This window comes from Natrix helvetica, assembly GCF_964273705.1.
Source record: "Natrix helvetica genome assembly, chromosome: 3".
Lineage (NCBI taxonomy): Eukaryota > Metazoa > Chordata > Lepidosauria > Squamata > Natricidae > Natrix > Natrix helvetica.
The window spans coordinates 162,253,515-162,267,880 of NC_138549.1; the positions used below are offsets into that span (position 1 = coordinate 162,253,515).

Consider the following 14,366-nt stretch of genomic DNA (forward strand, 5'->3'; position numbering starts at 1 on the left):
CTAAGTTGGTTTTATTAAGCTGGAAATTCTCTGAACACAATTGTGGTACTTACAGCTTTACCTCCTCTAGACCTTGTCCACCCAATTCTTTAATGTAGACCTTCTGCCAACGTTTTTTAATGGTCCCCCACATAACAGAGGTGAAAGGGTACAGAGACAGCAAGCAATGATTCTCTATTGCAGTCCCCCCACATCCCATTGGGGATGTGTCCCAAAATTACACTGGCCTTCCATCAACTGTTAAAAATGGAACTGTTCTGGATGGTCTTTTGGAAATAAAATGACTTAAATAATATGAAGTAGTAAGTGTAGTGTCAAATATGAATTGGCTTTATGTTTTTAATCTTATGTTATAAACTGTTGGTTCCTTCCAATAAAACATAATTAGGATTAAACACAGTTCATATAGATTTAGGTATTATAAGGTACGGTTAATCTAGAATAGAAATAAAAGACTCTTAATGTCTCTTCAAAGCTTTGTCACAGGAGGATAAGGGAACATATAAGCACAAACCCAATTGAATATCAAGCAAAATCAAAGTATCTAACTGAATATTACAAGAAAAAATTACCACAACTGAGTGAACAATACATTCCATTTAAAAAACAATACCTGATTATTTGGATCTGTGAGGTATCTCACCACTATAGGCATAAGGTATTCAGAAAATGCTGCAGGGAAGTTTGGCCTACTCTCCTGTAGAAAAATGGCAATGGGTGGTATCTGTTCCATTAATTCTGTCCGTACAGTAGGTTCTAGAAATTGAAATTTTAAAAAATTTGAAAGATACTTTTAGGATTAAGCCAACATTTTTTATCCCATTAGCAGCTGAGAAGATGGATCTGGGAAGCCAACAAATAGTAGCCTTCATTCACTGTTTCTCCTTGGCACTGACATTAAGCATGATGCCTCCAATAAAAATAAGGCAGCATATAGCCATCAAACTATTAAAAACAGTGTTCCATGATTTTTTTCTAGTCATCTTTTAATACTATTAAATAAATTGATAGACATCACAATATCTGCTAGTTGCAATTTTTACAGTTTAACTAGAAATAGTGTAAAAAGTAGAGAAAACATTTTATATTGTTCAGAATTTTCATTTCAATGGCTAATTCCAATGCTAATACTTTGAAGAAAGGAGGGAAAGAATAGTCTCTATCAATATTTTATGATTATTTCTCTAAACTAATACAAAACTACTTCTTAAGCTAAACAGTTCCAAACACCATAACCTTTCTTTATAGAGGAGCTACTCCTATCCAATACGCTATGTGGTTGATTTTTTTTCTTGTGCTTTCTCCAGAAACATAGTATCTTACCTGAAAGGCAGTGAAACCGAAAATAGTTTAAATGCAACTTATATTGCATTATAAACTGATAAAAATAGAAACCAAATGTAATAAATATATGAAGAAATCACTTCCTCCTTGACCACAAGTATAAACTATTTTAGTGATTTATCACTTTCTTATAGTCTCTACAAGAACAACAAAATCTCTTGAGATTTCAAGCAAAAATGTGAAAAACATCTGGAAATCTCAGGAGTTTAAAATTCTATTTTGTTATAATATCTTTGCAGCCTACAAACTGGAAATCAGATATGCAAATTATCATTGGGAATTTACAAGACTTTTTAAAGATGCTGATAATTACTGTCACCGCAAATCAAGTAAAATATTTAATTCTTAATTTTTTTCTTTTGAGTCTCAAAATCTGTAGAACCCTGCCAGTGATTATAGTCATAATCTAGATTTCATATGTACAGGTTTATACTCAAATGCACTAATACAAAGAACACATTTTTAATTAATGACAGTATAAAGACCAGAAGAGTCACCTGTATCTTCAGACAGCCGGACCACTATTGACATAACTGTCAAGAAATCTTCCTCATTATGATTGAAATCTCGAAAGACATCAAGCAGACCCCTGGCAATTATTTGCCTGCACAAGCAACAAATATTTAGTTATTGTTTGAAATATTAATTCATAATTACAGCTTTGTGAACAAATTTAACAACAGTATAGTCTAATTCAACTGCAGGTATGTTTTATTTATGTTCCAACACAGGGGGACTCTCCTGTAGAGCTCATCCCCTTTTCCAAATTAATTGCTGGCAGAGGATAACATACAAAGCAATATTGACTGGGAATCAAAGTCTCCTTTTAAAAAATCCTAAAGGAATTCTAAACTGAGAGATAGGCCATGAAAACATGTAAAAGTTAAGTAACTGATGAATTTCAGCTTTTTGAGTATTGTTCTCTCTGCTTTCAGCATGCAAAGGAAGGTAAAATTTCTTCATTTCAGCACATAATATATGTCCATATAAATCATTGAACATGCACATAAAGACCTAGATAAAAAAGATTAATAATTAAAGCAATTAAATGGCTATGTTACAAGCAGAATTTTGCAACTCTGTTATTATCATAGTTATTAATTATTATAGAAATATTGTTGTAAAGTCAAAGAAATTTTTCCCGTTTTGTTCTGGTACTGCTGTTTATTATCAGAGAAGAGAGAATATACCATTATGTTCATTTGTTACACAGGTAGTCCTCATTTATCAACTTCCTCATTCACCAATTTGAAGTTACAACAAAGTTAGAAAAAACTGTGACAAATCTTGCATTTGTGATTATTACAGTGTCCCACAAGGACACAAGTGTCATTTGTGCACTTTGCGATTGGCTTGGTAGAAGCCAAGTTAATAGAGAAGGCATGTCTCTACCATGATGCTTTGCTTAACAATTGTAATTTCAGTCATTTTTTTTTAACACCTGAAGAGAAAGTGGTATCGTAAGCCTGTTGTGGTCACGTAATCTTCCACTTAGCAACAGAAGTGCAAGTGCCAATTTTGGTCATTAAACAAGGAATATCTGTATAAAATTCCCTTTTTAGATTTCTTTATCTCGCCACATAGACAAAAAATCTCTAAACCCATAAGGTAAAGGTAAAGGTTCCCCTTGCACATATCTGCTAATCATTTCTGACTCTAGGGGGCGGTGCTCATCTCTGTTTCAAAGCCGAAGAACCAGTGCTGTCCAAAAAAGTCTCCGTGGTCATATGGCCAGCATGACTAAATGCCGAAGGTGCATGGAACACTATTACCTTTCCATCAAAGTGGTCCCTATTTTTCTACTTGTATTTTTACATATTTTCAAACTGCTGTGTTGGCAGAACCTGGGAGAAGTAACGGGCGCTCACTCCGTTACAAAGCACTAGGGATTCAAACTGCCAAACTGCCGACCTTTCTGATCGACAAGCTCAGTGTCTTAGCCACTGAGCCACCGCATCCCCTAAACCCATAGATTTTGCAATATCAAAACTTTCTCTGATACTTTATTTGAAACAATGCATACATGATATGATCTAAAACTTAGTTGGCCCAGGAAAGAGCAAAACACCCTGTATCCCTCAAATATTTCAACCAACTTTCATCAGCTCCAGAAAGCATAGCCAAAAGGATCTAAACCAAAAGTTATTCAAAATATCCAAACAGCATTAATTGTCTATCCCAGTTTCAGGATTTTTTTTTTAAAATGCAACAAAATAGTAATAATTGTTTTCTATATTACCTGTTAAATATATTATCACTAAAAGCATATTTTTCTAAACGTCCAAGTGGAGTTAAGTTATCCTGCCCTGGAATGTCCAGGAAAGCTGTTATCCTCATGCTCTCACAATCTGGTCCATAGTCTTCAAACCCAACTTTAAAAAGAAAGAAAAATGACATGTCAGTATGAAAGGAGGGGAAGAGGAATCCAGCACCAATCTAATTTACAGATGTGCCCGTGGCTGCATTTCCTTTATCAGGCAGCAAATTTTGCTACTGTAAGTGTATGCTCACTTGCATGCCTCTACAGAAAGGGTTAAAAAGAAGTTAAGTTTGTCAGGTGATATGCAAGGGCAGCAGTTAGTTGCAAAAGGGTGGCTTTGAGTAACATGTATTTCCTTTGTTTCAAAAACATGGGCTGTGAAAAATAAAGACAGTTCACAATGGATGTCTCAAGATTAATTGACTACCCAACTGTCACCCTAAAGCTGAACTAAAACAATCATTGGGATCAAAACATATAATTTGTGATAAGTGATCACAAAAATGATAAACCAGATAATTCAGGGACTGAAATCCAGATGCAACTATATTCAAGAAAACTTAATATAGTATTGAAGGTGGCACACTACAACTGGAACAATCTAAGAAATTTCAGATTGTGGTTGATTGAAGAGTAGTCATTTGATGGAAGACACAAATATTTGTTATTAGTAAAGCTGCATTAAAAAGTAACAAAGAAAAATTTGCAAGACAATTTAAAAATATGCACACTTTTTTTGTAACGTTGTTGAACAGATACTTTAGACTCCACTTTTGCTTTAAAAAGAAAGTGGAGAAAGCTATATGAATTACACAACCTCGCACAGATAGTCCTCACTTAACAACCTCAATTGGCATTGGAATTTCCATCCCTAAGCAAAATGTTTGGTAGGTGAATCATCAAATAACGGCGTCACTTAGCAATGGCAGTTCTGGTAATCGTGATTGTAGTCATTAAGTGAGGACTGTGCCATTAAGCAAGGAACTTACACTTCTGCCCTTCCATCCTTGTCTCGTTCATCTCCCACATCTAAAGTGTCTCTGTGCGTATCCATGCCACTCTCCCTCTGCTGGCTATTACCATCTTCTTCCTTCTGTTGCCAGTGGCACAAAGGTCAGTGAGGGGCAGCAAGGATGGGCAACGCCAGTAGAGAGCAGGACGGCCAAAAGGGCAGAGATAGGGGGGGGGGGCATACGTAGGTGGGAGAGTTGAAGGACATGCTGTAGTCATAAATGCAGGACGGCTACCAGGTGGCCGAATTTTGATCTTGTGACCATAAGTGTGCTAATTTGTAAGTACCATTCATTCAGTGCCACTGTAACTTTTTGAATGGTCCTTAAGCAAGTATTACCTGTATAATCCTCAATATTTCATTTTCTGTTTCCCTTCCCCAAGTACTTAAAGCTTATCTATGCTGCTTCTATGTGAAAGAGAGAGGTTCTTTGCAGATTGAGAATAAGCACCGTCAGTCAGTTTTTTTGATATGTGCAAACACAATATGGCCATTTTCTGTTGGCACACCACACTTGTTAACTGTGTAGTCAGTCAATTTATGCAAAACCTGCCATTGTGGGAATTGAACATTCTATAAAATGTTGGAGCATTCCATGTCTCTTCCAAACACACAGCTGGTCAGATGGTTCCTTCAAATCAGAAGGTTATAATAATATAATGATTATTAAACACCTCGTCACTTAATTCAAAATCTTAAGACTCCTGAACAAAAAGATAAGTTGTTAAGTACGGCATTTTTTTTACAAATTAAACTGTGCATAACATTACATAAATGTTACATTACATGAACATTAGTAATACAATATAAGATTTACATCTATCGAACAAGCTTTGGAAATTTATCTGAACGAAACAACTCCAAATTTGAGCAGGTTACTTGAAAGTCTACTTCCTTCTCCTCAACTGGGGGAAAAGAAACCAATTTAGATTATTGACCATCCAAACATATCAACAATCCACCACTACAAGCCAACTGTAGATTTATCTTTCCAAAGTTCATAGTAACAGAGGCTCGGGAGGATGCAGGAGAGTGTGTGAGAGGCACCATCCAGGTTCAAGAAGGCTCGGTACAAGTTGGGATGATGCAAGATAGATACCATTACATCATGTCTGGCCAGATCTGCTTCTCTACCTGAGCAGTGACAGTCACCAACAGATACCTGCCTTCACAATTTTGAACAATATTGAACAGGCACCTAGGTAACAGGGCTGCATTCAATTGGAACAGCCAATGCATCAGCAGGAGGCCTGGTTTGTTTTTCTATGACTGTCACAAAGCCTGCCATGTTGAGAATGGCCCCGTGCTTCTTGCAAGCTGCAGGGAGAGTCAAAGAAACCGGAGTATGTGCTGCGTGTGTCACTTTTCAGCAGCTCCAGAGTTGTGTTCTGAAGTAGTGTCTGACAAAAAAAACGGCAGTTGTGAACTCTGAAGGGAGAGATGCTCAGTGGTTCCTATTAAAAAAAATGGCATTGGCTGGAGTGTAGCTATCTTCCCTTTCTCTCCCCCCACCCCAAATTTGGAGACCAGGGAGATAATGATTTTCCTTGGGATTGTGGGTACAATTCCAAGCTCTATCTACCACAGTGAGAGCACGTTGGGTGGGGAAGGGCATCTGATACATTTATGAGGGATGAGAGGGAACGCCTGCTATTTGGGACTGAAAGCTGGACAGAAAGATCTGATTTGATAATCCACTTTGTTGGTTGTGTTACCAGGTAAGAACATGAAATGTTTTGACTGGAGAGTGGAATGAGAAAGGTCAGGAGGGAGCTGGTAAATGTGTGGAGGAAGGAGAAAGTTATTGTGACAGATAATGGATACAGAGGGCTATGGTGGGACATAGGGAGTGGGCCACTCTTGGGGAAAATAGTCTCAGCATGCTATACGTGTTCCACATTCCAGCCTCCTATACTTATTCCCAAGGCCTGATCATCTGATCTTCAGTGGTCAGAATCCCTGGCTGCTGCTATTGAATTCCAGGTCATTGTGTAATAAGGCTTCCCTCGTCCACAACTGAATAGTGGAGGAGCGAGCCATGCTGTTGTATATTAAGAAAACTTTGTTGGATACAGATGGGGCAATCCCTTCTTTAAAATGTGACCAATTGATTACAAGTATGGCACCAGCCATGACCCCAGGCAGGGGAAGTGGAGTGGCCATTATCATTCAAAAGTCCTTGGAGATGCTTACAGGGACTGCCAGGCAGGGAAACTGGATATGAGACCCTGCTTGTATAGTTAAACTCGTGGAATAGATGTTATCACATGTACTTCCCTGCTATATGGCCTACTGGAGCTCTTCCATACTGGGTCGGGTTGGGGGTTGGAGTTGCCTAGGCCTATGCCATTGAAGGACTTGAAACTACTTGCCCTGGGTATGAGGTCAAAGGCATTTCAGAAGCTTGTAATTAACCATGGAAACTATGTATCGTATTTTACAGAATATAAGATGCATCTTTTTCCCTCAAAAAAGAGGCTGAAAATCTGGGTGCGTTTTATACACTGAATACAGCATTTTTTGCCTCCTGAAACCCCACCTCCTTCACCAAAATGGCCATGAATAGCTTGCAGGAGGCTTTCAGAGAGCTCCTGGGGGCTGGGGAGAGTAGAAATGAGCAAAAAAATGGCCTTTTTGCTTAATTTTGCCCTTCTCCCCCCAGCACCCAGGAACATTCTATAAGCTTTCTAATGCCTTTTTTTTTTTTTACAAAAAACATGCCCATTTTCGCGAAAAATTGGTTGTTTTTTGCTTGTTTTTGCCCCCCACCAACCCCGGGAACACTCTGCAAGCCTCCCAAGGGCTATTCGTGCCCCCCTTTTTTTAAAAAAAAAACAGGCCTGTTTTTGGGAGGTTTGCCAAGTGCAAAAACTTTTTTAAAAAAAATTGCCTCTTCAAAATCTTGGTGAGTCTTATACTCCGAAAAATACGGTTCTTAACCCAAGTTATTGAGAACCATCCAACTTCCAAAAATGTAAGTGCAAAGAAACAGCTAAAGGAAAGATAGTAACTAGAGCTTGAGTAGCGTATAAATCTAATAATTACCATCATCATCTAGACCCTCTAATAGTTGTGATAATCTCACAGTTCCATAAAAACAATTTTATCAGTTGATAAAGAATTTGGAACTACACTATTTGGTACAGAATTTAAAAAGTTCTGATTTAAAATATGTATGTTTTCTCCCATACATAGTGCAAATAGGAGGCAGAGCACTGCATTGCTTAATTTTTTAATCTTAAAAGCCAGCAGCTTATTAGATCACCTTTTTCCATCAGGTACAAAAAATATAAGTAAGTGGTACGTAACCTGTAAAATTCAAACGAACAGAAACTAAATACAGGTAGTCCTCAACTTACAACAGTTCCTTTTGTGACTGTTGGAAGTTACAAAGCACTGAAAAAAGTGACATGATTATTTTCAATACATATGACTGTTACAACATCTTCATGATCTTGTGATCAAAATTCAAATGCTTGCAACTGACTCATATTTATGACAGTCACAGTATCCTGGGATTGTGTGATCACTTTTTGCAACCTTCTAACAAGCAAAGTCAATGGGGAAGTCAGATTTACTTAACAAATGGGTTACTAATTTAACAATTGCAGTGATTCATTTAACAAATGTAGCAAGAAAGGACTTAAAATGGGGCAAACTCACTTAAACAAATGCCTCACTTAGCAACATAAAGTTTGGGATCATTTGTGGTTGTAAGTCAGGGACTACCTGTATCTAAAATTATGGACCTCATCAACTCTGCCTTATCATCTACTTTCAGTTCTATGGACAGATATACCAACAAATCAAAGAAACACCCATAGGATCACCACTCTCAAAACTCATAGCAGAGACTATATAATGCAGCATCTCAAAGCTATAGCACTTCCACACATGCAACCAAAAGCATGGATCCTGTATGCAAGTGACACCCTTGTCATAATAAAAAAGGAACTAGAAAAGACTCATGAAGCAATCAACATCTTTAACAGGAATAAAAGAAGAAAACAACAATACTACCTTTCTGGATGTCCTCATCACTACAGGAAACAACAGCAAATTAGAAACACAATTCATCTACAAAGAACAACCCACACTAACCAATTGGTCCATCACTAAAGTAACAACCCAACCTCCCACGAGAATAGTTGTATAAGATATTATTCAAAAGAGCACAAACACACTGCAGGAACATGAGAAAAAGGAAACAGTTTATATAACATCTTCCCACAACATGGATAGCCATGCAATTTTATCAAAAAGTGCCTGACCACACAACCCACTACAGTACAACCAACACAATGAAAAGGATAACATTACCTTACATCAAAAATAACCAACAGACTATTACAGAAACATGGCATCACTATATTTCGCAGAGGTTTGGCATTCAGACAAATCAGTCACCAATAGACACACAGAAATAAACTATATTACACACCATTCAAAAGACAACAAAAAGTTAAGGAAGGGGGGGGGGACATCAGAACATATCCTCTCCAACAGTCAACAAATAAGCAATAAAAGCACAGGGAGGGCAAGCTACTATCTAGGTAGTCCTTAACTTACAACCTTTCACTTAATGATGCTTTGAACTAATGACAGACTCAGAAAGGGTGCTTTATGTCTGACCACCACAAAGATTGCACACATGTTCGTAGTCATGTGATCACAATCAGGGTGCTTAGCAACCTGCTCGTATTTATGATCTGTTGCCAAGCACACTGTGATTATGCATCAGTATTTCAATATGCTCTGCCAGATTCCCCACAAATTCAATGGGGAACTCAGCAGTAAGATTTGCAAATGGTGATATTGAACTTCCTCTCGGTTCTGGATGTTGGGTGAAAGAATTGCTTGCCAAAGGATTTCAGTCTCTGAGTGGAGAGGTAAGGAGGACAAGGTGCCTCAGAGAGGTGGGAGAGGGAGTCCCAGCAAAAGCCATACTTGTCACTCCACTGACGGGTAAAGTCAAATGGGGAAGCCAACAGGAAGTTGCAAATGGTGATTTATAACCATGACAGACTACAACCACTCAGGATTCACCTAACAATACTAACTGGTACTGTCATCTTAAGTATGAAAACAAAGTATGAAAAACCTTTGAAAGGCTAGTGATGTCCCACTTGAAAGCCAGCACAGATCTGCTGTTAGACCCCCTGCAATTTGCATACCAAGCAAATAGATTGACAGATGATCCTGTTAATATGGCTCTGCACTACATCCTACACATTTCTTGAATCTCCAAATACCTACCTATGCAAGGGTCCTCTTTGTAGACTTTAGTTCAGCATTCAATACCATCATACCGGACATTCTTCTACCTAAACTAAATCAGGTAGCAGTACCTGAACACACTTGTAAGTGGATCACAAGCTTCCTAACAGACAGGAAGCAGCAGGTGAAGCTAGGCAAAGTCACATCAGATACCTGTACAATTAGCAGAGGAGCCCTCCAGGGCTATGTGCTCTCTCCACTTCTCTTTTCTATATATATCAGGGGTGTCCAAACTTGGGAACTTTAAGACTTGTGGACTTCAACTTCCAGAATTCCCCAGCCAGCCATGCTTGAAGTCCACAAGTCTTAAAGTTCCCAAGTTTGGACACCCCTGCTATATACCAATGACTGCATCTCAATCAAACAGAACAATCCTTCTGTTAAACCACTGAAGTTTGCAGATAATAAAACAGTGATTGGTCTCATTCGAGACAACGATGAAACCGCATACAGACGGGAGGTTGAACAACTATTCAAGACCTAAAATGGGCACCTATCATCACAAACGTCATCAAAAAAGCGCAAGAAAGAATGTTCTTTCTGTGCCAACTCAGGAAGCTCAAACTGCCCAAGGAGCTGCTGATACAGTTCTACAGAGGAATTATTGAGTCTGTCATCTGCACCTCTGTAACTGTCTGGTTCGGTTCTGCAACCCAACAAGACAGACAGACTTCAGAGGATAATTAGAACTGCAGAAAGAACAATTACTGCCAACCTGCCTTCCATTGAGGACCTGTATATTGCACAAGTCAAAAAGAGGGCCGTGAAAATATTTACAGATCCCTCGCACCCTGCACATAAATTGTTTCAACTCCTGCCCTCAAAACGACATATAGAGCACTGCACACCAAGGCAGCTAGACACAAGAACAGTCCCGTCCCCCGTCCCCCCAAACACCATCACGCTGCTAAACAAATAATTCCCTCACTACTCTCAAACTATTTTCTAAGGCTGCATTACTATTACATTTCGTTTTCTCATCGTTCCTATCACCCATCTCCTCCCACTTATGACTGCAGGACTATAACTTTGTTGCTTGTATCCTTATGATTTATACTGATATTATTTCCTGACTGCTTATTTGTACTCTACGACTATCGTTAAGTGTTGTACCTTATGATTCTTGACTAATGTATCTTGTCTTTTTATGTACAGTGAGAGCATATGCACCAAAGACAAATTCCTTGTGTGTCCAATCACACTTGGCCAATAAAGAATTCTATTCTATTCTAAGTATATGCAGTCATATGACATCACACTATCACTGTGTCACCTACTGATGGAGTTCCCAGTCCCAATTACAACCAATGAGCAAGGGCTACCAGTATAGTCTACTAAACTGGAAGTTTAAATGTATATTCCTTTCTATAGACTCTTTCTTTCTCTATGAAACAATGAATACAGCTTTCTTAAAGTCTAAAGAGAAAGATGAGTCTGAAAGTTGAGCAGTTCAACTCCAACTGACAATTATGATCTGTGATAGCCTTTGGGTCACAACTAAATACAGCTATTTAGCCATGTGGCAGGTTATGGTCATAAATACAGAACAAAACCCATAGATTTTGAGTTTAGGTTAGCATTTAACATGAATCCTGTAATTACAGCCTACTTGTTACTACCAAAATAAAAGGATCCAAGAATGTATATTCTTCAAGTCACAATACTCTCATTAAATCAGCAAAAATGAGCAGTTTGTTTTGTTGCAAACATGATGTTACAAATGAAACAGGAAGTGCTGTGGTGGCGCAGTGGTTAGAGTGCAGCCCTGCAGGCTACTTCTGCTGACTGCTGTCTGCCAGCAATTCAGCAGTTCAATTCTCACCAGCTCAAGGTTGACTCAGCCTTCCATCCTTCCGAGGTGGGTAAAATGAGGACCCAGATTGTAGGGAGCAATATGCTGACTCTGTAAAACCACTTAGAGAAGGCTGTAAAAGCACCGCGAAGCGGTATATATGTCTGTGCTATTGCTATTAATAGAAGGTAGAGAGAGTAATTATGAGATCAAATTATAAAAGAATAAAAATACTGATGATACCTTTCCCACAGTGTTTACATATGAATTTACATGCATATATGCATGCAACTGTGTGTGTATTGTATATGTGCACAATGCCCTATTGTTTTAAATTAGGTTCTCTTAAACTGCATGTTTGCAAAATATTGGGAGCTAGGGTTTGCTTTGGGTGCCTTGTCTTCAACATACCCACAATGAGATAATTGCACCTTGTTTGCCTTCCTCTCCATGTCATCTTGAAAATGAGAATCACACCTGAGCGTCAGAGCTATCCATGTAAATCTCACACCTTCAGGTACCTCTGCTTTTGAAAAGCAAACACAGTACAGAACATGGAACTGTCCCGTTCCTTTGCATCAAACTAATACAATAAGTCTGCTGTGAAAAAAGCAAAGACAGCACCCACTAGTGACCCCCTCCCCATTTCCTGTCTCATGACCTAGAGATGAAACACATCCTTTGAGAACTCTGCCTTAAAGGATGTACACATTTTTACATATAGAAAGGAACACTTATTGTTAAGATGAAATGTATTAGACAAATATGATCTGAAAATAAAGTCTAAGTCATGCTTACAATATAAAAACTTGACAATTAAGCTTTTAATTTACTCTCAAGACTTTTTCTGCTATATATTTTAAATGATTTTTGATTAATGTGTGTGTGTGTGTGTGTGTGTGTAAATATTGAAAGCAGGCATCAGAATTTTCTTTTTTAATGTGTGCCAGTGTGGTCACAGAAAAAAACAAAGGTTACCTTGGCTTAAAACTTCCTTATTTTATTTTACAATGCTATATGTTCACAAAAACCAACAAAGGTTTTAAAAGCAAACAAACAAATCTACCAGGGCTGCACTTTAATGGCAGCATCTTCAATTCACAATTACTTGCTACAAGTTATTCTTTAAGTTTAATTGATGCTGCAATCACTGTTTTTGCTAATCAGTCACAGAAAGCAAAACAGAAACAAGCATGTAAACATGAAGAGGTAGATTCAAGCATATCAGTATCCCAAATAAAAGGATACTTTTTTCCTTTTAGTATTTTTCTGTTGACCCAAAACCTTTCTGTCACCTCTCTACTGTAAAACTACATACTCTAAGGATTTACACTGCTTTATGTTGTTATCTATTTCAAGGAAACTGCAAAATATACCAATATCATACATTAATTAGATATGTCAGTATCTTTGTTCAGATCTCACAAAAGTGCAAAAGATTAAGATAGCTTTTCAGATATGTGTGATTAAAATCCCCAACCTTTCCAGGAGGCTAAGATTCATAGGAACTGTTAACGCCATATATCTGCTCACCGGGGGACAGCTACAAAAAACCTAGGTTGCTCCATTAACCCAATGACACTGACAGTTATGGATTTCAAACTGGAGTAGACAAGCCACACAAATCAAAAAGCCTCCAGTATCATTCAAAGCTACAACTCTTACCATATTATGTACACTGTGAGCATATGCACCCAAGACAAATTCCTTGTGTGTCCAATCACACTCAGCCAATAAAGAATTCTATTCTGTTCTATATAGTTGTTGTTTTTTCTACAAATAGCAACTCTCTTAAACCAGAGAGAGAGACCGAAGAAGGATCGACATCCTAATTCTTTATACTATAATCCTCTTTGACCTCTCTGGGAGGAAATTTTAACAAGCCAAGTCAGAGCTCCTTTGAGAAAGCCACAACCACCACCACCATTTCACTGCCATTTTCCTTTCCTTTTCTCTCTGTGTGTGTGTGTGTTTAAGAAAAATTGAAAATCAAGTTACTCACAATCATCTAAGTCATCCTGCAAATCCACAAAATACAAAGGGATTCCTACAAATGAAAACAAGAGTAAGAAAGAGAGAGAAGACACGCGGGGGAGGGGGGAGGGTTGTGTTGCTGCTCCACAAAACCGGGGGTGGGAGAGGGGAGGTGGGTGATGACGGGGGGGGGGGCAGGCATGAAAGACACAAATAAATGAAAGCCTGAAGAGCAGCACATGAAACAGGCAGCCACGGCACCGCCATCTTCAAACAGCCTCTGAACACCACCACCACCACCACCCCAAGCACCACATTTTTAAAAAGCTGGCGAAAGAGAGCAGTGGGAGGGGAGGGGAGACACCCAGGTAAGCAGGTCGCCCCCTCCCTCACACACACACACGGCTTACCAGCCATTTTGAAAGGCGCATGGGTGGGGAGGAGACTGGGGTCCGGGAGAGGACGGCCAAAAAGGAGGAGCTGCCGGCTTATCCCGGTCGCCTTTCGGGCAGCCGCCCTACTTCCGCCGCTCGCCCGAAAAGTCAAACGTCAATGGCGGTCTCCGTGGACCGAAGCTTTCTTTTCCCGTCGCTCCTCCTCGCCCGGCTTCTCGTCCTGAGGCGGGAGGGGGGGGCAGAAGGGGGTGGGCTAAGGGTGTGTGTGTGTGGGGGGGTGTAATCTAATGGCGTTGACTGGGCGAAGCGGAG

At 39.0% G+C, this 14,366-nt stretch overlaps 1 protein-coding gene across 2 annotated transcripts in view; it reads right to left on the reverse strand.

The window, feature by feature from the left end:
* The window catches only part of LOC309390035 (serine/threonine-protein phosphatase 4 regulatory subunit 1-like), a 41,535-nt gene extending 27,228 nt beyond the window's left edge, over nucleotides 1-14,307 (reverse strand). Inside the window, exons 1-5 of one of the 2 annotated variants that reach the window (XM_081949109.1) lie at nucleotides 14,070-14,307; nucleotides 13,688-13,732; nucleotides 3,584-3,716; nucleotides 1,842-1,948; nucleotides 614-756 (exon numbers count right to left, since the gene is read on the reverse strand). In XM_081949109.1, coding sequence (XP_081805235.1) covers nucleotides 614-756; nucleotides 1,842-1,948; nucleotides 3,584-3,716; nucleotides 13,688-13,732; nucleotides 14,070-14,076 — 435 coding nt within the window. In that variant the 5' untranslated portion in view covers nucleotides 14,077-14,307. The remainder of the gene's footprint in view (nucleotides 1-613; nucleotides 757-1,841; nucleotides 1,949-3,583; nucleotides 3,717-13,687; nucleotides 13,733-14,069) is intronic. The other variant, XM_081949110.1, reaches the window with a different exon arrangement.
* Between the last annotated feature and the right edge of the window lie 59 nt (nucleotides 14,308-14,366).